The sequence below is a fragment of the Diabrotica virgifera genome, chromosome 4 (genome assembly GCF_917563875.1).
Source record: "Diabrotica virgifera virgifera chromosome 4, PGI_DIABVI_V3a".
Taxonomy (NCBI): Eukaryota; Metazoa; Arthropoda; class Insecta; order Coleoptera; family Chrysomelidae; genus Diabrotica; species Diabrotica virgifera.
The window spans coordinates 132535869-132560970 of NC_065446.1; the positions used below are offsets into that span (position 1 = coordinate 132535869).

At 31.4% G+C, this 25102-nt stretch overlaps 1 protein-coding gene across 1 annotated transcript in view; it reads right to left on the reverse strand.

The window, feature by feature from the left end:
* LOC114331654 (diuretic hormone receptor-like) overlaps nucleotides 1–25102 on the reverse strand; it is an 892082-nt gene that overhangs the window by 314900 nt on the left and 552080 nt on the right. Inside the window, exon 7 of the mRNA XM_050649706.1 lies at nucleotides 1512–1799. Within this exon, the coding sequence (XP_050505663.1) occupies nucleotides 1512–1799 (288 nt within the window). The remainder of the gene's footprint in view (nucleotides 1–1511; nucleotides 1800–25102) is intronic.

A 25102-nucleotide genomic window follows, 5' to 3' on the forward strand; every position in this document is an offset into this window, starting at 1 on the left:
TTAAAAAATATTAAAACTATTACTAAAAGATCTTTAAATGCAAACTTTTTGGTCCATTTCCTTGCTAACACCTCCATGACTTCTACAATTTGCAACCCAGATGGATGCTGAAACGAAGAAGACAACAGGGGTTTCAAAAACTTACAATTCACGATCCCCTCTGTTCAGCTGGTAAATTCCAACAGAAAATGGACCTAATTATTCAAAGAAGTAAAGACCAATATAAAAATAAAATAAAAAATTCTATTTTTATTCAGTTGCAATGCGAAGGCAAAACAATCTTATTTTTCACTTAGAATAGGGAGCGCAGACCAGCACTCTGAATCGATGATTTTCGACTTGTGTTGGAGTCATCCTCGGAGAGGCGTCCAAGCTTCCATTTGGTATAATAATATAGAAAATATGTAGCATCTTAGAGGCCTCAATCTGAGAGGCAACTGAAGGTCTTTGTTTGTAAGCAGTGTCTTCATTTTTATAAATGCTGCAACCCAGGTTCTCAGATATTTGCATATCTTTACTTTTTTATATTTGGGTTTGCTCTATCATTAAACTTTAATTTCCATGTTGTGTTTTGTGACAATTATAAATTTAGTAATTTTCTTGTTTATTTTTAGACCATATCGAATGCAATAATCGTTAATTCCATTTAACAATTCTTGTAGAGATTCCAGGGTGTCTGCCATTATAACGGTGTCATCAGCGAATATTATGTTATTTACTATTTTTTGGTTTATAGAAATTCTATCAATTATTTCCACTATCGCTTCCTAAAATATGGCTTCACTGTGCACGTTAAACAGTAGCTAAATTCCAATAGAGATTGATGACTATATTATATTGATTAATATTATATTCGTTATGTTATAAGTATTAAGAAAAGTAATTATAGGCTTGGATCCCGAGTACCAAAAAAAGTTTATCAATAGCAAGCTGAAAATTTTTTAATAGCTTAACGTTGTCTAGTCGAACAAATTTTGATATAAGGGAACACTGGAACAGCGTAAGTTTTAATTGTGGAACAGGTTAGAAGTTTCGAATGTCAGACTACGAAAACGTCTCATGTATTTTAGCGGACAGAAATTCCAATTGATTTGTTACCCTTTCTTTAAACGCTCATGCAAAAATCAGACTGGTATTTATCACCAACATAATTCCTATCATTTAACATGTTCTACACGTCGAACTTATTAAAATGCCCAATATATTTGTCAGACAAACATTTTTTCATATATAATATAAAGATTTTTATTGCATAAACTTAAAAGCAACCTGCTAGTTTTCAAAATCATAAACTTGTCAGAATGACAAGTTTCATAATTAAAATCACGTTCCACAATTAAAACTTCCCCTGTTCCAGTGTTCCCCTACATAAAAGTTTGTCCGACTAGACACCGTTAAATTACTAACAAATTTTCAGCTGGCTATTAATAAACTTTTTTTGGTACGCGAGATGCAGGCATATCATGGAATGTTATGTTAGTATGGAATAGAAAATTAGATATAATTATTACCTGCGTTGAGAGCAACACGGCCCTTGTACACTCAAACACATTTATCGAACTTCTGTCAGGCGTTGGAGCGTAGATGGTGATGACGTAGGTTATGCCCAGTAAGGGCATAAGTACTAGTAGAGCCTTGGCCGCTTTATGATACTGCTGAGTTTCGACAGTGTTGGCCGAACGCAGTTTTGTGATAAGCACCCACATTATGCACAAAAGGAAACCCAGATTCAGGAGCAGCACTATGACCGTAGGGGTTTGGTATATCCAGTCGATTGTGTTGCTTTCGAACCAACGGCACTGGAAAGAAAGATTTAATTAAAATCACAAACGATAATTTCTTTTTACGGAGCTAGTATGGGTTGCATATAAATCAGTCAATAATCATTATAATTAAGTTTTTCTACAAAAACTTGATACAGAAGACTTTTCGTTTGTCAATGGCAACGAAAAGTTGACGTTTACCGTCACTTTATCGCTCTAGTGCGTTAAAGTTTAAAAACGCGCGTCGTCCGTAGCAACCATACCATCATACAATACAAACAAATTGAGCATTCATATTTATTAACCTGCGTCGTCCGTAACAACCATTTACTTACCTACTTTCCGTGTCCGGAACACCAACAATTTTAAATTCTGTATTTACATGGTTTCCAATGATGAATTGCTGCATCCGTATATTACAAATCCCCAAAATCTGGAAAGAAACTAGAGTGGTAGCCCTCTTAAAACCAGGGAAGGATCCGGCGGATACAAAGAGCTTTAGACCTAGCTTTAGACCTGTATGTCTCTTGTGCCACCTTTTCAGGGCCTTTGAAAGAATGATACTGAACCGGATCGCAGAATATGTGAAGACTAAAATTATTCCAGAACAAGCAGGATTCAGGCCCGGAAAGTGCTGCTGCAGTCAAATTCTTAATCTCACCCAACATATTGAAGATGGTTTTGAACGGTAGGAAATAACAGGAGTAGCGTTCATAGACCTAACTGCCGCCTATGATACAGTTAACCATCAACGGCTACTCGTAAAACTCTACGATACTACAAAGGATTTCCGACTAACCAGGTTAGTGAAATGTCTCCTCCAGAATAGACGCTTCTACGTAACGCTCCAGTCCAAGAACAGTCGGTGGAGGGACCAAAAAAATGGGCTACCACAGGGAAGTGTCCTCGCGCCGATTCTATACAACATATACACCAACGACCAACCCATACACCAACAAACAAGGCAATTTATTTACGCTGATGATACAGCTGTGGCAGCTCAGGGAAGAACCTTCAATGAAGTCGAAGTGAAACTGACAGATGCTCTGGGAGACTTAGCTCTATACTATGATAAAAACCATCTGAAACCCAATCCCACAAAAACTCAGGTTTGTGCTTTCCGCCTGAGAAACAAGCATGCCCGAAGGCCGCTGGAGGTGGAATGGCGTGGTCAGATTCTGGAACACAACAAAAGGCCAAAATACCTCGGTGTCCGTCTGGATAGCACTCTGCCTTACCTATACCACTGTCAAGATGTCAAGAAGAAAGTAAGTGGCAGAAATAATATCATCCGCAAGCTAACTAATACAAAATGGGGAGTACAACCACACACTCTCTGCATTTCTGCCTTGGCATTATGTTTTTTGGCCGCGGAGTTTGAAGCACCAGTATGGGCAAACTCTGCTCACGCAAAGAACGTCGACGTGGCTCTAAATGAAACGGTCCGTATAACATCGGGTTGCCTGAAACCGACACCTATCGAAGAGGTATACCCCATAGCTGGAATTGCTCCACCACCTATCAGGAGGAAGGTCACGTCAGAGGTAGAACGGAAAAAGCAGGAGATGGACCGAAGACACCCCTTATATGACCACCAAACTCAGCCAAGCAGACTAAGATCTCGGAAAAGCTTCCTGAAAACATCAAGATCCATCCCCGAAGGGCCAGAGATGCGCCGAATACACCTATGGCGACAGCGTCAGCTACCGCGACACATTTTACTCCCTCAGAGGAAAGGGTTGCTGGACAAAATTTACCGTATCCGACTTGGAAAGCGCTAAACAGACTAAGAACCGGCGTTTCACGTTGTGCTAGTAACCTGAAAAAATAGGGATACCAAGAGGACGATACCTGCGACTGTGGCGCGGTTCAGACCAGCCGGCATCTACTATCATGCACAGAGATGAGAGTGACTGCACAGAAGAAGACCTAATTATAGCAAATGACAGGGCCATCTATGTTCCTATCAAACAACCATATATCCACACAATACAAACAAATTGAATACTCAAACTCATAAAATTACTGATTTAAACATAGATTTATTTTATTAAGTGATTGTAGAAAAAATGTTGTATGTATTACAGGCAAAAAGTGACATTATTTCTTTAGAGTAATTACCGCTCTCCGCTACGCGTCGAGCGGTAACTCTTACTCTCAAACAATAATGTATCACTTTTCGCTCTTAATACAGAAATAACTATTAAAATGATGGAACCTTTTTATTTAATTGTTAAAATTCGACAGATACCAATATAAGCAGCTGAAAGAGTGCTGTAACTTAAGTTTTTCCAACTCTTCATTTAAATTAGTACTTGGTGTTATACAGGATGTTTGCTAAAGGATGAGCCATAGCTTAACCTCAGATTACTGAGGTTAAAATAGGTCGATTTAAGCTAATTTACCTTAGTACGAAAGTTGGTAATAACAGAAATACAGATTGTTTAACTTTTCTTATATTTATTCTTGAATATTTCCTGACAGGCATGAGATAACAACACGAAAGGCTATAGCGGGATAAGATGGTCAAAATTGCACCAGGCTCGATTCAGTTTTGGGATTAGCCATTCGAAAAGATATAATTGAAAACTCACTCAGCCAAATTTTTAAGTCCCTATGTGCTTCTGGGGGTCCGCTATGGAAAAAAACGTGTTTTTCTGAAAATAATTTTTTTCAGGCGCTGTATTGATGCAAAAAATCTGAAAAAATTCACGAAGGCGTATCCTAACAATACAAATACGTTTGATTTTTTTCAGATTTTTAGCGTTAAAATTTAGCACAAGAAAATTTTTTGAAATTTTCAGAAATTTTTTAGGTTGTGTTGGAAATTTTTCGCCAACTTTAAAATAATGTTTTCTTGTTAAAATTTTTTCGTTCTTTCCAATGGCATAGGCACCAATACCATTTTCGTCGTGGAAAATACTTACAAATCGAAAAAAAAAACTGTTTTTTGTCATTCTTATGAAGTTTTCGACTCATAACCTCAACAACATACAGCTAAATTAATGAACATTTACATTTTTATATGCATTCTTACATTTACAAAATCAAAATTCAAAATCAGCTATTAAAACTTATTTTTTTCGTACAGCTTGCACAAAAATCCAAAAACCTCTTCTTTCAGTGTTTTTACTAAATAGCTTAAAAAATCAGTAAAAAAAAATTTTTTTAACGTTTAAAAAATTAAAATTTTGTTCTTATCGATAGAATGTAATACATGTTGGATTTTTGCAACACCAAGGAAATAATTTTACACTGGTTTTACACTTCTGAAGCTAGGAATAACTAAAGACACTTTTCACAACTAATATTTTATTACAATAACACAAACTTTTGGTATTAAAGTAATTTTTGTGTGGGATCGGACACACGCCCTACTTTCCCGTTTTTTATTCTCTTATTATTCTATATAACAACACCTTGGCAACGAACTTTTTTTTTGAATATTGCGCCTTTGTGTACACTTTGAATTATAGAACATAAAAACATAGAAACATCTTTGTGAAGTGTACACAAGGCGCAAACCACTAAATAAAATATTGAAACAAAATATAGTTTTACTAAATATTAATGTTGGGAATTTATTTCTCCAACATGCTGGGGGGCCTTGGTTTTGATACCAAAACAATATATTCCACCCCTTTTTTTTACACATTTTTTAAAGAATTTATTGCTTATATAAGTATAAAACTTTTACAAAGTTTTAAATTTAAATAGAAATAGTTATAAAGTTAAATTTTATTTATTATTATAAATTGAAAAAAAAAAAATAATAATTTAAATTTGTTCATCGTTAATTGGAAGAACAGCAATTTTTGTGACAGAACGTAAGTATGTTCCCTTTTTAGTTTTTACTTCCACCACTCTTACCTTTCCGTCTTTACCAGGAATAACTTTATTAATCCTTGCTATAGGCCACCCAAAAGAAGAAACATTGTCCTCCTTTACAAGCACAAGCATGCCTTCTTGTAAATTTGGCAACGATTTTCTCCATTTAGGTCTGTTTCGAAGTTGTGTTAGATAATCTTGGTACCACCTTTGCCAAAAATGCTGCTGCATTTGAACACACAACCTCCAAAATTTTAATCTATTTTCAGGAATCTCAGTTAAATTAGTTTCAGGGAAAGTTGTCAAAGGAGCACCTATTAGAAAATGACCTGGGGTCAAATATTCTAAGTCAGAGGAATCATTATTAATTGCCATAAGAGGCCTTGAATTTAATATTCCTTCAACTTGAGTAATCAAAGTATTAAACTCCTCATATGTTAAAATATTATTTCCCATCACCCTTTTTATATGATATTTAGCACTCTTCACCCCGGCCTCCCATAGACCCCCAAATACTGGAGAATAACTTGGGATGAAGCAAAATTCAATTTTATCATCAAGGCAAAAGTTGTTTAACTTAATGTTGTCGTTTAGAAGTTTTTGAAGTTGATTATTTGCTCCCTTGAATGTGGCACCATTGTCACAAAAGATCTTGGATGGTTTACCCCTTCTAGAAATGAATCTTTTTAATGAAGCTAAAAAAGTATCTGTTGTTAGATCAGAGAGTAACTCCATATGAATTGCCTTCACAGAAAAGCAAACAAACAATGCTATATATGCCTTTGTCGTTATAGACTTTCTAATCCGTGACTGTTTAATTTGGAAGGGACCACAGAAGTCTATACCAACATTCTGAAAGACCCTCGATGAACGTACCCTTTGTTCAGGAAGAGATCCCATTAACTGTTCACTGCACTTGGCCTTACATTTAAAACAGGTTACGCATTTGTGCAAAATCCTTTTAATTTCTTTAGTGGCACTAATAATCCAAAAATTTTGATTTAATGAACTTAAAACTTGTTTCGGACCTGCATGTAAAAGTCTTAAGTGCTCTCTGTGAATCAAAAGATCAGTGATATGATTGTTTTTGGGAACGATCAAAGGATGTTTTTTATTAAAAGAAATATCTGAGTTCTCCAGTCTACCACCAACTCTTAACAGTCCCTGAGAGTCCAAGAAAGGATATAAAGAATTTAAATTAGACTTAATTGCTGTGTTGTTGGTTAGACATTTTATTTCCTCAGAAAAATGAAAACTTTGTTCATACTTAATAATGGTTTTAAGGCTATTTTCTAGTTCTACAACTGTTAAACTTCCAGTAATCTTTTTATTTTTATTTTTTATATTATTTACAAATCGTAGGCAATAAGCCACTATTTTTTGAAGTTTTGTTAAGCTAGAGAATTTTATGAAGAAAGATTCTGGTTTGACCTTAGCTAAAGTGACAACTTTATATTCAGGCAAATGGTCTGGAGTAGAAAATGGAATTTCAAAGTGCAAGAATTCAATATTTGAAAGAATTTCAGGACCATTAAACCAAAGATTGTTTGAATTAATTTCATGAGGTTCAAGTCCACGAGAAAGACAATCTGCTGGATTTTCCTTAGTGTTTATATACAACCATTTAAATTCGGATGTCATTTCTTGAATTTTAATAATTCTATTGGCAACATAGGGATTCAATTTCAAAGGTTCGGATTTTATCCAAGCTAAGACAATGTTTGAATCTGAATATAAAAATACCTTACTGACTTTATCTTTTAACAGTTCAAAAACCTTGTGAGATAGTTTTGAAAGCAACAAAGCACTGTTCAGTTCAAGTCTTGGCATAGTTAGTTTTTTGTTTATAGGAACAATCCTAGATTTGGAACAAATCAAATTTACATGTACTTTATTTTCAAAAATAGTCCTCGCATAAATAACAGCTCCATATGCAATCAAGGAGGAGTCACAAAAGCCAACTATTTCAATATGAAGAGCACCAGTAAAGTTTAAATTTCTTTGGACAGTCACTGTGGGCATGCTCATTAAGCTTTCAACAAAATTTTTCCAAGTGTCAAGTAACTCACTGGAAATTATAGCATCCCATTTGACCTTACTTAACCAAAGTTTTTGCATAATTACCTTAGCAGCTACTAAAACTGGGCCCACTAATCCCAAAGGATCATAAAATTTGGAAACAAAACTGAGAATCTGTCTTTTAGTTACACATTCATTTATATCAACTTTTGGACAACTAAATTTAAAATTATCTGTTTTTGTATCATAAGTCAATCCCAGAGTCTTTACCGTTAAATCGTTTTTGCTGATGTTAATTTCATCAAAATTTTGTTTATTTTTAGGAATATCATTTAAAATTTGTAAATTATTTGAGCACCATTTGTGCAACTCGAAGGACCTTAATTTGAGCAGCGAGATAAGTTCATTTTTTAGTTTTATCGTTTCTTCGATTGTGTCACACCCACACAAAATATCATCAACGTAGGTGTTATTAAGAAGAGCTTTAGAAGCCAAAGGATAGCGTTTACCTTCAGTTCGGGCTAATTCTACCAAACATCTGGTAGCTAAAAAGGAAGAACTTCTTAAACCATATGTTACAGTTTGAAGTTGAATACATTGTAAACTGCCATTTTTCTTTCGCCACAAAATATTTTGTAACTGGCAATGGTCTGGATGTACCAAAACCATTCTATACATTTGTTTAATATCTGTCAAAAAGACGTAATTATATTTTCTAAAAAGAACAAGAATATCGAAGAGCTCATTTTGAACTACAGCACCATTATAGAGATAATCATTGATGCATTTTTTCTTTTTTGATTTCATGCTGCCATCAAAGACTACTCTTAATTTTGTTGTTTTTTTGTCTTCACGTATCACTGGATGGTGAGCCATGAAGTATAAAGAACCACTATTTAAGTCATATGTACTAAGACTTACTATTTTTGCATGCTTTAGAGCTAAATATTCATCAATAAAACTTTTGTATTGAGAGTACAGCTCAGGATTGACTTTAAATCTTTTTCTAGATTTTCAAAGCGTTTTAATGCTACAGAAAATGAATCTCCTAAATCCAAATCAGGTAGATTTTGTTTTAATGGTAGTTTAACTTGGTATTTATTATTTATTACTTGCAAAGAATTTTCAAAATTAATCTCACAAGCTTCCTGCTCTGTCGAATATTCCGGAAAAATTTCTGGAACCTTCTCGGTTTCCCAAAATTGAGAAACAATATTTTCTAAATTATTTTTCATGCTTAAATGAAAAGCAGAAAAATTACAAATTTGTAGTGATGGAGCAGAACCACTAACTATGAACCCAAATAGAGTATTTTGTAATATAATCTGGTCTACTTGTATTTTATCGGAGAGCAAAATATGAAATGAAATATTTGCCCCAAACAATATATCAATTGTGCCAGATTTATTGAAGTCATCATCAGACAATTTAATATTTTTAGGAATATTTAAATTTGAAACATTGAAATTTGTTTGTGGTATATCACTAGTAATTTTATCAACCACAGAACATTTTATATTTGTGCTATAATCAAACACACATGACTCAATTTTTAAATTTACAGCCTTTTGCACATTGGTAATATTCTCAGAAATACCTAAGATATTGACATTTTAAATGTTTTTCAGTTTAATTTACTTACCAATCTACTTGTTACTAATGATATTTGAGATCCTGTATCCAGGAGACCTCTGGCAGTGATATAATCACCCCTTTTTGTTCTAATTTTTACCTTCACTGTTGGTAACAGAACATTATTAATGTTTTCATTTATTGAACCAAATGTAGTCACCCTATCCTCTGCATTACCACTGTTACCCTGTCCAGTGCTGTCTAATGGAGTTTGTCTGTCCACATGCAGAAGAGAATTATGTTCTTTTCGACAAACTGAACACCTGAAACTCATTTTACACCTACCAGGATGATTATTCAAACAAATTCGACAAGCCTTATGACTGTCTATAAAAGACACTCTATCATTTACTGAAACAGATTTGAAACTGGAACAATTATAAATTTTATGGCCTGAGGATGAACAAAAGCTACACCTGGTTTCTAATTTGACTTTACTTGTAGCCAAGTGAGTTTTTTGATACCTTTCTTTGTTAGTGCTACATTTTTTATCTGGAGTGGTTACAGTTTCTAAAGCTGTAGCCCTATTTTCAATATAAGATAAGAAATCTTTTAAATTTGGCAATTTTGAGTTGTCCCTATCAATTTGAAATGATCTATTAGTATAGTGATCTAGTTTTTTAGTTAAAATGCAAATAAGGATCATATCCCAACTTTCTACGGGTTGCTTTAAGTTTTTTAGTGCACCTAACTGCTGTCTCACTTTACTAATGAACTCACGTAAGGCGGTGGAAGTTCCTTTTTGAATGGAGGGAATGTCAAGTAGTGAATAAATGTGAGAATTTATTAATATTGTTTCATTGTTATAACGGTTATCTAACATTCTCAATGCATCATTATAAGAGTCATTTGTTAGAGGTAGATCATTTATTAGGCTTCTTGCCTCTCCTTCCAAATGATTCTTTAAATGAAAAAGTTTTTCAACATTTTGCAGTGACTTATTTCTATCAAAAACAGCTAGAAATAAATCTATAAAAGGTCTATAACTTGTTAAATCTTTGCCGTCATAACAAGGAATTTCTATTCGTGGAATATTTGAAGAATAAAAAGAATTATTTACATCTTGTGGATTAGTACTTACGCTCTGTATTACTGTTTTTGAGAGTTGACTATTAATTTTAGCTAATGTGTCAAAGTATTCCTCTCTAATATTATCAATGGAATCTGCATACCCCTGTTCACAACATAAAATTTCACAATGAAGATCTTGAAGTTTATTAAAATTTTCTATTAGTAAGTCTTTCCTAGTTTGTAATTGATTAATTATTAATTCAGAAATTTCTTTGTCCAAATGTTTTTCAACAAACCTTGTAATAGTTTTAATAGACTGAATTTCTTGAGATTTTTTAGTTTTTAGCATTTCAATATCCTTTTTAGCGGGCATTTTTTTTATATGAATCTACCTAAAACTTAAAAGGTAAAAAAAACTATTTTAAATATCAAAATAACAAAAATGTTGACGATTATTTACAAACCAAAACACAAACAGTCAATTTATTTAATTTTGTATTCACTGTCAATGTCAGTTTTCTGTCACTTCATATATGATCGATTTCATAAAACATCGATTATTTCTCTCGATCGCTTGATAACCATTCGACGTCGGTCGTTCGCCCTCTTTTACATAGATGGCGCTATTGTATGAGCTTGACGTTTTACAAAATTAATTTTTTAATGATTTTTCTTTTTTGTAATTTCTTTTCTAATAATTTCTTTTTTGTTCAATAATTTCTTCTTTTTTTTTTTATTAGGTGTGTTTCTTACCTTCTGAAAATTGAGTAATTCCTAGCTTCTTTTTATTTCCGGCTCGACTGGATCAAACTTGATGTTGGATTTTTGCAACACCAAGGAAATAATTTTACACTGGTTTTACACTTCTGAAGCTAGGAATAACTAAAGACACTTTTCACAACTAATATTTTATTACAATAACACAAACTTTTGGTATTAAAGTAATTTTTGTGTGGGATCGGACACACGCCCTACTGTCCCGTTTTTTATTCTCTTATTATTCTATATAACAACACCTTGGCAACGAACTTTTTTTTTGAATATTGCGCCTTTGTGTACACTTTGAATTATAGAACATAAAAACATAGAAACATCTTTGTGAAGTGTACACAAGGCGCAAACCACTAAATAAAATATTGAAACAAAATATAGTTTTACTAAATATTAATGTTGGGAATTTATTTCTCCAACAATACAATTAATACTTAAATAAATGATTTGTTTGTACGACTATTTGAATTTCCGTCCCACTAAGGGCCCTGCTTATAACAAAATAAAATATCAATAAATTAATATTTTTAACGTTTAAAAAATAAAATTATTGTAGTGTGCGATAGAAAATGTTTACCCTTTATAAAAATTCTCGTTGCGGTTGTGATTTTCAAAGCGTGCTTAGGTTAAAAAAAAAGGACGCCACTTTGGTGCCGTACGCAAGGAAGCGCTTCCTAATTTTTGGGAAATACTCAGGAAAAACTCAGTCCTCAAGTACCTGCCGCCAAAGCCACTTTCTACCAACGCATAAAAATCTTTTTATTAAACGTTAATGAGGAATTATTATTTAAATAAATTACTAAATTATTTGAATTACTCAATTGATTAAATAGTGCAACCTAGAGAGTGCAGTGTTTAAAGGGATTTATAATAAAATTACAAACTTCAAATTCAAATTAATATACAGTATGATGCAAACAAAGGAAAGGAATAAATTCGTTATTTCTTAAACTGTCGACTTTTGTAAGGAAAAATTCCAAAAGGTCGATTTTTTTTGTGATTTTTGGCATATATATCATACTAGTAGTGACTTCATCCATCTGGGCGTGATGACGTAATCGATGATTTTTTTTTAATGAGAATTAGGGCTATTTGAAAAACTTACAAAGAAGTAAAAAACTTCGGTTTATAAAATGATATAAAATTTTAGTAAAAAACATTTTAAAAAAGTCATCCAAATGGATTATAGAAAAACATCAGAACGTTTTCGATCTAGTCAGATTATCTTCAGTGACATTCTGTGTAATAATTGAAACTAGCCCGCTAGTTGATATATATAGTCTTAAAAATTACATAATTTTTTATTAAAATTTTACTTTTGCAATGCGACACAATGTCGATATCAATGGATTTTAATATTAGTACTCAAAAGCAGCATGGCTTCCCTGCTCGAAAAACTGAAAGGGTACTTGTCAAGACGAGTGACACAATTTCGTCTTGACCTCGAACTCGTCTTGACAAGTACCCCTTCAGTTTTTCGAGCAGGGAAGCCATGCTGCTTTTGAGTACTAATAGTAAAATCCATTAAAATCGACATTGTGTCGCATTTCAAAAGCACAATTTTAATAAATATTTATGTAATTTTAAAGACTAATATATAAACTAGCGGGCTAGTTTCAATTACTATGCAGAATGTCACTGAAGATGATCTGACTAGATCGAGAACGTTCTGATGTTTTTCTGTAATCTATTTCAATGACTTTTTTAAAAGTTTTTTAATAGAATTTTATACCATTATACAAACCGAAGTTTTTTACTTCTGTGTAAATTTTTTAACTATGGTATATACAGCCAATCACTGGAACTTTACTGTCATTTGGGTATTTGAAAGGTTATTTAATTCTCTGTTTAGTAGTATAAACAGTAACATTATTATTTATACAGGGTGACCAAAAAAAATTTTTTTTGAAATAAATTAATTTACAAAAAAAAATAATGTATGTAATTTATTTAATTCAAAATATATTTTACTTTCAGAAAACGGAAATGTTTTTTAGAAAAATAAACATTGCTTTTCGTTTAAATTAAATGTTCAAACTTCCAAGAGGCAGGTGGCTGGCAGGAGCTGGCTTGAACATTTCATTTAAGTGAAAATCAATGTTCATTTCTCAAACATTTTCTTCTGTTTTCAAACAGCAGTAAAATATATTTTGAAGTAAATAAATTACTTAAATTCTTCTTTTTATGTCAATTAATTTAATTCAAATTTTTTTATTTGTTCACCCTGTATAAATAATTATGTTAGTGTTTATATTACTGAATAGAGAACTGAATATCCTTTCAAATGAGCTGGCATACGTCCCATATTCTCATTTTAAAAAATCATCGATTACGTCATCACGCCCAGATGAATGACGTCACTCGTATCACACTCGACCCGTTTCGGGATGAATTTATTCCTTTCATTTCACCATGCTGTATATTAATTTGAATTTGAATTTTGTAATTTCATGATTGTGTAGTAACTTTTTAATAATTAATTTATTAATCCCTTTAAACACTCTGCACCCTTTAGGTTGCAGTATTTAATCAATTAAGTAATTCAAATAATTTAATAATTTTGTTAAATAATAATTCCTCATTAACGTTTAATAAAAATATTTTTAAAAAAAGTAGATAGTGGCTTTGACGACAGGTACTTGAGGAGTTCTAGCAGGTACTTTCTATCTTGAGGAGCAGGTACTTTCCTAAGTTTTTCCAAAAAAAAAACGTGGCTAGAAGCGCTTCGTTGAGTACGGCACCAAAGTGGCGTGATTTTTTTAACCTAAGCACGCTTTGAAAATCACAACCGCACTAAGCATTTTTATAAAAGGGGTACATTTTCTATCGAACACTACAAACATTTTATTTTAATTTTTTAAACGTAAAAAAAAATAATTATTTTTTGACTGATTTTTGAGGCTATTTAGTAAAAACGCCGAAAACGGGGTTTTTTGGACTTTTGTGCAGGCTGTAGGAAAAAAATAAGTTTTAGTAGCTGATTTTAATTGTAAAGGTAAGAATACATATAAAAATGTAAATGATCATTAATTTAGCTGTATGTTGTTGAGGTTATGAGTCGAAAAATGAAACATTAAAAAAGTAAATTTATTGGTTTTTTATAAGCCTATGGCAGGGTACCCTTAGTGGGACGATATTATTTTATTATATGAAATTCAAATAATCGTGCAAAAAAATCATTTATTTAAGTATTAATTGTATTACATTCTATCGATAAAAACAAAATTTTAATTTTTTTAACGTTAAAAAAAATTAATTTTTGACTGATTTTTGAGGCTATTTGTCTGATTGTTGAGGTTATGAGCCAAAAACTTCAGAAAAATGCCAAAAAAAAAACAGTTTTTTCGATTTTTAAGAATTTTCCACGTCGAAAATGATATTGATGCCTATGCCATTTGAAAGAACGAAAAAAATTTAACAAAAAAACATAATATTAAAGTTGGCGAAAAATTTCCAACATAACCTAAACATTTCTTGAAAATTTTAAAATTTTTTCCTGGGCTCAATTTTTACGCTAAAAATCTGAAAAAAATCAAGCAGCTTTGTATTGTTAAGATACGCTTTCGTGATTTTTTTCAGATTTTTTGCATCAATACAGCGCCTGAAAAAATTTATTTTCATAAAAACACGTTTTTTCCATAGCGGACCCCCAGAAGCACATAGGGACTTGAAAATTTGGCTGAGTGAGTTTTCAATTATATCTTTTCGAATGGCTAATCCCAAAACTGATTCGAGCCTGGTGCAATTTTGACCATCTTATCCCGCTATAGACTTTGGTAAGTAAGGGTTTTTTGGGACGATAAACCTAAATTCCCCACCAAAAATTATAGACTACCAAGAGGACGCCACATACGTCTTTCAGGGCTCATTTAATACGTTCAATTAGTTTTATCCCACACTCTACATAATTTTGAGTTAAAAACTTTTATTCCCCTATTATTTTTACTCACTATATTCACATCGCTAAATTAAATCGTTTTAGAGGTATCTGTGTGTGTGTGCTATCGGATTTTTTTGCCGAACAAAAATTACTCTTATGAGATATCTCTTATATTCTCATTATATTTTTGAATATGAATGACCTATTTGATAATATACTAATGATTTACAAATATATTTACTTTACTACATATTATTTTAATGAAAGCTTTTTCCATTCTTTTTTTTTCTTCTTTTTTTAAATTTTTTTATTTATTTTTTTTCCTTTTATTTTTTTAAACTAAGTAATATTAACTGGGATACATAAGAAGTGCTCAGGGGTCTTTAAGAGCAAAACCAAACAAGAACAGACCACGGAAAAGAGGGTCAACAAATCGGGTAAAAAAAGGTAACTTATACCTACTTAAAAGGTAACAATTTTAGTTTTATATTATTAATGTGTTTAATTAGGATCTCATAGATACTTTTATCTTTAGTAGCAATCAATGATAAAAATTAAAAGGTTTCCTTATGTGTTGTTTAATATAAATTTGATTTATAAAATCTTCTACTTCTTTTCCCTTTAGTTTGCAATATAATAGCATATGTTCTGCAGATTGTAATTCTCCACATTCACAACAGTTTGTGTCAGATAATCCAATTTTATATTTATGTTCTGGAACTAAGGAGTGGCTAAACCTTAGGCTAAATATACTGGGTTGGGATAAAGTATGGAACCAAGCTAATATCTTTGAAACGAAACGAACAATATTTATGAAACTTTGCATGCAAGTACAGTGACGCAAAAGGCATCTGTTGCCATATTTTTTGTTACTATTCCACTTCCGGTTTCACCGGAAATACCCCTAACTTATTTAATTTAAATGGGACACCCTACACCGAGAGAAAAATTTCTTTTCTCCTAAAACACTGATTTCTTTGAGCTATCTTTCTTAAAAGTTACCATATCATCTTAACTTAAACATACCGCTTCACATATAAAGAAACAGGTTTTTTAAACACTACTCAATAATTTCTTACAGATAATTTCTTCAATACTGAGAAATGCATTTTAGACCACAAGAAATAATTCTTCAGAAATACCCTCTGTAGTAACTGTGGCTATTAAATAAAAACTTTATCATTAATGCCGACATGCTACTTGCAAAGAGATTTTGTTCCACAAAAGAATTGCGCAGTAACCATTATTCACTATTTGTGATTTAATCTCAGTGTTTGGCAAGATAAGATGGCGTGCATGGCATTAGTTCATTTTCATAGATGGATTTTGGATTTGTTATTTGTTGGTTTTCTTTAAAATCTAAGGGATAGTTTGAAGGTACGTACATAGGTATATAAAATTAAATTGACTAATTTAAGATGTAATAATAATAATATTGTTGCATATCCAAATATGTAGTTTTAAAAGAAACATAATAGTATCTTTATATGCATTTTAGATATCTATAATAATGGACAACTCTGAAATAAAGGATCTTATTCTAACTGGGAAATAAGCCACAACTTTACTTAAAAAAAGAGTTCATTGACGTTTCGACTTCCACCTCCGAGAGAATAATATAATATAAAGCTTCCGAACAATATTGAAAGGAGCTATTAACCAACTAGGGGCTTCTATAAATGGTAAAACTGTATACAGGTAAGCTCTTTTATAAAAATGTGTATATTTATGTATAAACTATAATATGTTTCTTGATTGTATCGTCTTCTATATACAATCCTACAATTCAAGGTTATATCAAACATGGCGTGTGCTTTATTTGTCATAAAGAAATATTAGTTAGTCTAAAAGAAACATATTAACGGTTAAGAAATTGTATTGCCGAAAACCGTGAATTAGTTAATATGTATTAAATGACTTAAGATGTAACCTAATAATACTTAATAAAATTTCTTAATGATTAGTTTGCTGTATCTTTTGGATTATATAAATGAATAAAATTACAATATAATATGTCTGCTTCAATGTTTTACATTGGCTGTATGTTTCTTCTTGTTTCAGCTAAACAATGTCTATTGTGTGACTTAATATTATACAGATAAATAATTAGTATTTCATATACAAAAAGAAAAAATGAACAAAGATGGTAGGATAAATAAAGCCATGTTTGGACTAAATATGATTGATTATTATTTGTTGAAATTCCAAGAAATGTTTTTGGATTGTAGACTGTTTTATTGATACTTACCGTTTTTATACCAAAAAATTAATAGTTTTTATGTGGGTCCTTGTATTTTTTTTTGTATTTCCTTTTGTCAAAATAAGTATGTATTTATATCCTTAGAAAATTTTTATTAAATAAGTTTACTCTTTCCACATAACGATTTTTTTAGGTAATTACTGATATACAAAGTGCTATTAACCAAAAGAAGGAAAAACTAAGGAAGTTGGATTTGCCTCACCATCCTTTTATTATTGTATAGAAGCCAGTGGTTTAAGAGTGGATAAATTATTTGTATGTAGTAATATCTAACGTTTTATAACCTCCTTTTATTATCTAATAAAGAATAACTTTACCTTAATATAATGATTTATTTCGACGTATGTAATATCACTTTATTTTTAAGAAATGTAACTTAATTCTAAATATACAATTATATATGCGAAATATATTTCTTAACATTAAATACATTAATTAATAATGGCAAGAAAACAATATTCCTATCTAAGAAATATTATTGCTCAGAAATAAGAGTTTTGTAATGCCAAGAAAATATATTCTTATGACAAGTATAATTTCTTTCTGACAAATGGGTTTGCAGTTTGCAAGAAAGTGGTAGTTAAATCATGTTTAAGATGTATTTCTTTGGGTATATTAAAATTTATTTGAAATATTTTAGAAAATTATATCTTACATACGAAGATATATTTCTTAGGCACTATGCCAAGTCGATCTTTCTTAAATATTAATAAAGTTTCTTTATGTCAAGAATTTTTTCTCTCGGTGTATATATTTTTGCGGATTTTAAAAGAACTTGTTATTTTAATTCATACATACCAAATTTTGGTAAAGAAAATTTGTTAAAAAGTGTCTAGAGTCTAGATATTTTTTTGTATTAATACAACGTAATAGGAAATAAACAAGTACCATCGATACTGTAGACTGTAGACTAAAATTTTTGTTTACATGCACTGCATGACTTATTTGAATTTAGTATAGTAGATAAAACTGTTACTGAACTAATTGACAGAAATAAGTTGTATTAAAAATTAAGATCGTATTGAAATATTAATGATAATAGGTTATGGTAAATTTTCATTTTTTGGAAGTGAATTTTCCAAATCCATGGATTGGACGTAGAGGATTCATAGAGTTTCCCTCTCGTTTTCCGGACCTCAACCCGTTAGGTTTTTTTCTTTGGGTTATATAAAATTACTTGTTTACGTTAGGCGACCAACATGCTCGCAGGATTTGAGACAAAGAATAATAATTGATGAATGTGAAATAATACGTGGAGAAATCTTGCAAAAAGTGACTCACGAATTTATTTATAGGCTTGTACGTTGTCAGAAGGTGAACAGCAAACATTTTCAACATTTTAAATTATTTTGTGTTAATAGTTTTTTCTTTCAAAACTTGGTATGTATGAATTAAAAATAACAAGTTCTTTTAAAATCTCCAAAAATATACAGGGTGTCCCATTTAAAGTAAATAAGTTAAGGGTATTTCCAGGGAAACCGGAAGTGGAGTAGTAACATAAAATATGGCATCAGATGCCTTTTGCCTCACTGTACTTGCATGCAAAGTTTCATAAATATTGTTCTTTTCCTTTCAAAGATATTTGCTTGGTTCCATACTTTATCCCAACTCTGTATATGATATTATAAGGACCTTGTTGCCTTGATAGTCACTAAACCAGCCTTTAGATGGAATATATCTGTTTCAATACTTTTATAATACAGTCCCTTTTTGGTATACCATCCTTTCCAGTTATTCATTTTATTAATATTAATATAAGCATAGGCGTCATTTAGTGTCAGCTTATATTCACAGTTAGTTTCTAGTTCTGTAGCACTCTTTGCTAGTTTGTCTACAATTAAATTGTGTTTTAAATTGCAATGGGCTTTTATCCAGCAGAAGTATAATATAATATTTGAGTTCAATAAAGTTTTTTCCGCAAATCGCCAGGAAATTTTGACATTCCTGTCAAAATTTCTTGAAGAAAAAGTCAGGACTTCCTTACTGTAAGGAAATGTCATTTCCTTACTGTAAGGAAATGATATTTCCGTACAGTTGTTAGTGTTCTACATAAATGATAGAAAACACATTGCTATTAAAACCATTTAAATTACCTTAATCATTAAATTTTCTTTATCTGGAGCTTCCTGGATAAATTTTTCAATTTCTTCCTTCGTTAAAATCTTAGATTTCTTTGCCCTATAACCTTGAGCTTGCCGTTTCAATAAAGAACGAAGTTTTGAGTATGTAGATATATCTACATTGTGTTTAAGTGCAAGGGTTGACTTCAACATTGAATAATTGGCCCATAATGTTGAAGATTTCATCTTTAAACAAAGGTCTAGGAAGTATGCCATTACAACATTTTCTGAGAAAGAACTCGTATTTTTACTCATGCGATAATCCATAAAACGTCTGTATGCATTTTCGTACTTTTCTCTTGATTTCTTTGGCAATAATTCTAATGAAGCAGTCTTCACTGCCTCAACCAGCTCTGGAGGAGTCCCAGGAATGGAAATTTCATCATCACTTATCATTTTACTTTCGAGAACACCAGCAATTAAATTTATAAGCGTCAAGTTTGACAATTCAACCTCAATACGTTTCCATAGTAACCCAAGTAATTTTATTAGGAATTTCAAAGCACCATTTATTTGGGAATAAAATTATCGCGTTTTTTTTTTTAAATCAATCAATATCTGTCGAATTTTAAACGATTTGCGGAAAAATAGTATGTTTACCTCGTAGGAAAAGCCACATTCCTGGACTCTGTGTTGCTAAGTCTCGGCTTGCGCCTCGACTTAGCAATCTTCACAGTCGTCCAGGAATGTTAAGCTTTTCCTACCCGGTAAACAATGTACTATTATTATTTCTATATTGATATGATTGTTATGTCCTGTCCACTTTTCCAATTTACTTATAGCACTTTTGGTATCTGAAAGTATTACGAATCTATTGTTATTATTGTTGATCGTGGCTATGTATTGCATTGATGTCAATATTGCTATTAGTTCTCCTGTAAATACCGTGGCATTTTCATCGAGTCCTATTCCTTATTTGTATTGTGTTTTAGGGTCCCATATGACAGCTGCAACTTTAGAGTTAATCTTTAAGGCATCCGTATAAATTTGGTAATACGGTGGGCATATAGTATTTCTATATCTTTATTAAACATAGAGTTCCTTAGATTCGCTGGAAAAATCGCATAATCTCTCATAGTCTAGGCGCCAAATAGAGGTCACCGTGTAATTTTCAATTCTGATGGACAAACTCAACGGTTTCTTATGGATTTTTGGCTGCTGGTTACGAATTTCGAGGGAGGATTTCGATCCGAGTGGTCAAAAAATTGTTATAAATATTTTAATTGTTTGTAAATTGTTTATAAGGCTCTCGCTCATAAACTAAAAAAGATACAAAAAAAATGTTTCAAATAAAATTTGTTCCTTAATAAAAAACGAAGAAATAACCGTCTGCTAAACTTAAATCCGACAATTATAACTCAAGATATTGTAAAATTAGTGCACAATGCAAATTGCAAATTGCAAAATTAGTATTTTTCGAAGCTTTATCGATCGTAACTCGGCTTCTACGCATGTAAATGAGCTTTGTAAGGTGTCCTTTTAAAGCTTAATTAAGATGCTTCCAAACAAAGTTTGCTAAATTATTTTATCTTCATTTGTTTTAAAGTTATACCCGTTTGAGGTTATAATTTTCTTAAAAATATTGTACATTCATTTGTTTATAAGCTTATGAAACAATTTGAGCTTATGAAACTGTTCGTAAGTTTATTTTTGGCTAAGATGTCGATATTTTAATGGCGCGCTATGAGGCGCAAGATTGGCTCACAGCGTAAAGGTTCACGCGCTAAGATCTCGATGCAAATTACAATTTCTATGTATATATACGTTATCTTCATTTTTCATTTTTGAAGTTCCTAATAAAATTTTATCATATACTTCTTATAATTAAATCATCATACTGTATCTCGTATCACCTTTCATTCTATTTAATTTGTCTTCTATTTTTTGTACTAAATGAGAAAAACAACACATTAAAAACTAATATTTCAGAAATATAACTAAAAATTGAATTCGTATTATTTATTATTACTCTTTTTACAAACATTTTCTTTCATACATCTGCATCGAGATATACAGGGAATCTCAGCTTTTTTACATCTGCATAAATCTGATTTTGAAGGCATTAAAATTAAAACTTTTTGGGGCTCCAGAGTTTCATTATCTATAAGATATCCATATACAAGTGGATCAAGTTCTTTTGCAGAATCTTCGAGGCACGTTAATTGTGTGTACACCACATAAAATGCTCGTTTTATATGTAAGTGGATTGAGTTTGATGTTGGTGGCATATCTTTAACAAGAGAAATGCCTCCTTCAACAAGAGAAAACAAGAGAAAAATCTTTACGAATATTTGCTGTTTCAATTATACGTGCACAACCGTTCTCCGTAAAAGACACTTTGATGTTGATATTTTTTTGACATATAATACATAATTTATTATTAACTAAATTATTCATTATTGCAACGAATCAATATCACATTACACTATTAAGAGACAATGACTTTGATGTAACAAATAGACAGAATTGAGAGTAGTATATTATATTATTGTAGACATTGATAGACATATTAAGAATAGTCAAGGCTTCCTGAGCAAAATAGTGTAACACGAGAGCAGTCGATCGGTATATTTACCATGATATTTATTACTTGACTGTGAGTTGATCTTGAGCCTCAGAGCGTGCTATTATATTATCAATATCTTGGCCAAAAATAAACCTATGAACACTTTCCTAAACTCAAAATACACCTTCTTAGTTTTTCTATTATTAGTTTTAATTAAAGTGTAAATGTTTATTGCTCAAATTTACTAAAAACCCTTATACAAAAATTAATGTACAAATTATTTAAGAAAATTATAACTTCAAACGAGTATAACTTTAGAACAAATGAAGATAAAGTAATTTGACAACTTCGTTTGGAAGTATATTAATTAGGCTTTAAAATGAGATCACGAAAAGCTCGTTTTACTGCGTAGAAGCCGAGTTACGATCGATAAAGCGTCGAAAAATACTTAATTGACTGTAAGCCGATCTTCCGCCTCATAGCGCGCCATTAAAATATCGACATCTCGGCCAAAAATAAACTTATGAACATTTTCGTAACCTCAAATTGTTCCTTTTGAGTTTTTCTATCATTATTTTTCATTAAAGTATAAATGTTTATAGTTCAAATTTGCTTGAAACCCTTATAAGCAAATGAATGTACAATATTTTTAAGAAAATTGTAACTTCAAACGGGTATAACTTTAAAACAAATGAAGATCAAGTAATTTAACAAATTTTTTTTGGAAGCCTGTTAATTAAGCTTTAAAACGACATCTTCTAAGGCTCATTTGCATGCGCAGAAGTGCAGTTACGATCGATAAAGCTTCGAAGAATACTTATTTTGCAATTTGCAATTTGCACTGTGCACTAATTTTGTAATATTTTGAGTTCTAATTGTTAGATTTAGGTTTAGTAAACGGTTATTTCTTCATTTTTTATTAAGGAACAAATTTTATTTGAAACATTTTTTTTTACCTCTTTTAGTTTATGAGCCAGAGCCTTATAAACAATTTATAAACAATTAAATTGTTTATAACAATTTTTTGACAACTCGGATCGAAATCCCCCTCGAAATTCGTAATCAGCAGTCAAAAATCCATAAGAAACCGTTGAGTTTGTCCATCAGAATTGAATATGACACGGTGACCCCTCTGGCGCCTAGACTATCATGTAATTTGGCTGTATATTAGGAATGTTATTTAGAGATATTTGAAATGTTTGTGATATTATTGATGTGTATGTTTCAGCAAGTATTAAAGTAGATTTTTTCCTTCAGTAATCACTCATTAGGTCCTGTATAAAAAGTTTTTGACACTTATCCCCTGCATTCATAATCTAAAATTGATCTTATAATATGATATGTATCTACATTATTAATGAAATATTGGCATCTGCTCCCCAAGTTACATATATGTGACTTACTGCTCGTAATGCATTATAACCTTTTCAGCTCTTGCCACAATGTATGCAATATGGTCTTTCCAACTCATTTTTCTATCTTATGTCATACCCAAATATTTAATTTTAGCTTGGACTTTGAACTGCACGTTTTGCATTTTTACTAGTTCGGGAAGTTTTTGCTTTCTGGAGATTATGCAAATCTGTGTTTTATTTAAAGCTATTTTTAGATTTAAGTGGCACAAGTCATCTAGTAAACAACTGTATCCTTCATTTATTATTTTGCAACTCTTTTCTACCTCGTTTTGGTCTACGTAAACATATTTATGTCGTATCCAAACTGTAATATTTTACCTTGGATACTATTTGCTATGCTTTTATAAACTGATCGTCAAAAGTTAGGGATATAGAAAATTCTGCTGAATTTTTATAGTAGATTTTTTCGTGTACAGATTAACGGATTCCGCTAATTTTTTTTTATTATTTTAGACTTTTCTTTAGTATTTACACAGTTATGCAAAGGTTTACTCAAACTTTTTTTTGTACTTATACCGGGTGGAAGAAAAGAAATGTTTTTCTTATGTTAAGTTTGAGACGCCCTGTAGGGAGGACGAGGTACAAATGGGAGTATATATCAAAATCGTATTGTAGTCTTATGTTTTGTGAACATTTAGTTTTTTGAATGTCCCTGATATCTTTAGAAATAAAAAAATAGACGGTTTTGTAATTTAACATGTGTTTTAACCGAAACAAAAGTTTGAGACACCTTGTGTGGAGAAAAAGGCACAAAGGTAAGTATACCTCAATATTTTTTTTTTAGTCTCATATTTTGTGAATACTTTACTTTTTTAATTTCTCTGATATCTTCAATAACAAAGAAACTAGACGATATTACTCTTTAATATGTGTTTTAACTGACGACATACGTCACATCACACATGTGAAACATAGAAAAACATATTAAAGAGTAACACCGTCTAGTTTCTTTGTTATTAAAGATATAAGAGAAATTAAAAAAATAAAATATTCAACAAATATGAGACTACAACATAATATCGGGGTATACTCACCTTTGTGCCTTTTCCCCCTACAAGGTGTCTCAAACTTTTGTTTCGGTTAAAACACACGTTAAATTACAAAACCGTCTATTTTTTTTTTGTTTCTAAAGATATCAGGGACATTCAAACAACAGTATGTTCACAAAACATAAGACTACAATATTATTCTGATGTATACTCACATTTGTACCTCGTTCTCCCTACAGGGTGTCTCAAACTTAACACAAGAAAAACATATTTTTTTCTTCCACCCGGTATAAGCACAAAAAATAAGTTTGAGTAAACCTTTGCACAACTGTGTAAATATTAATGAAAAGGCTAAAATAAAAAAAAATAGCGGAATCCGTCTGTTCGCGAAAAAATCAACTATGAAAATCAGCAGAAATTTCTATATCCCTAACTTTTGACGAGCAGTTTATTTATAGCATACAATATTGGGCTTAGGATACTTCCTTGAGGTATCCCAGTGTTTGACATTCTGGGACCTAATAGTTAATTGCCAATTTGGATATACAAGACTCTATTACTCTAAAGTTTATAAATTCTCCAGCATAGTATATCTGGGATTCCTATTTTCTCCATTTGGTGGTATAGGATTAATAGATTAACAATATCATACGCATTTTCGACGTCTATAAATGTAGCCACAACTGACTTAATAGTAGAAAATGGGTTGTAAACATACAGTACCAAGTGTGATAAATTTTCCGTTGTTGAATATGATTTTGTGAATCCAAATTGTGTTGGAAAGGGTCGGGAATTTTTCTCCAGCCAAAATTCTAATCTTTGTTTAATCATTATCTCCAATGTTTTTAAGATACATGACGATGACGATAGAGAAATGCCTCTGTATGAATTCGGACAATCAGCGGGTT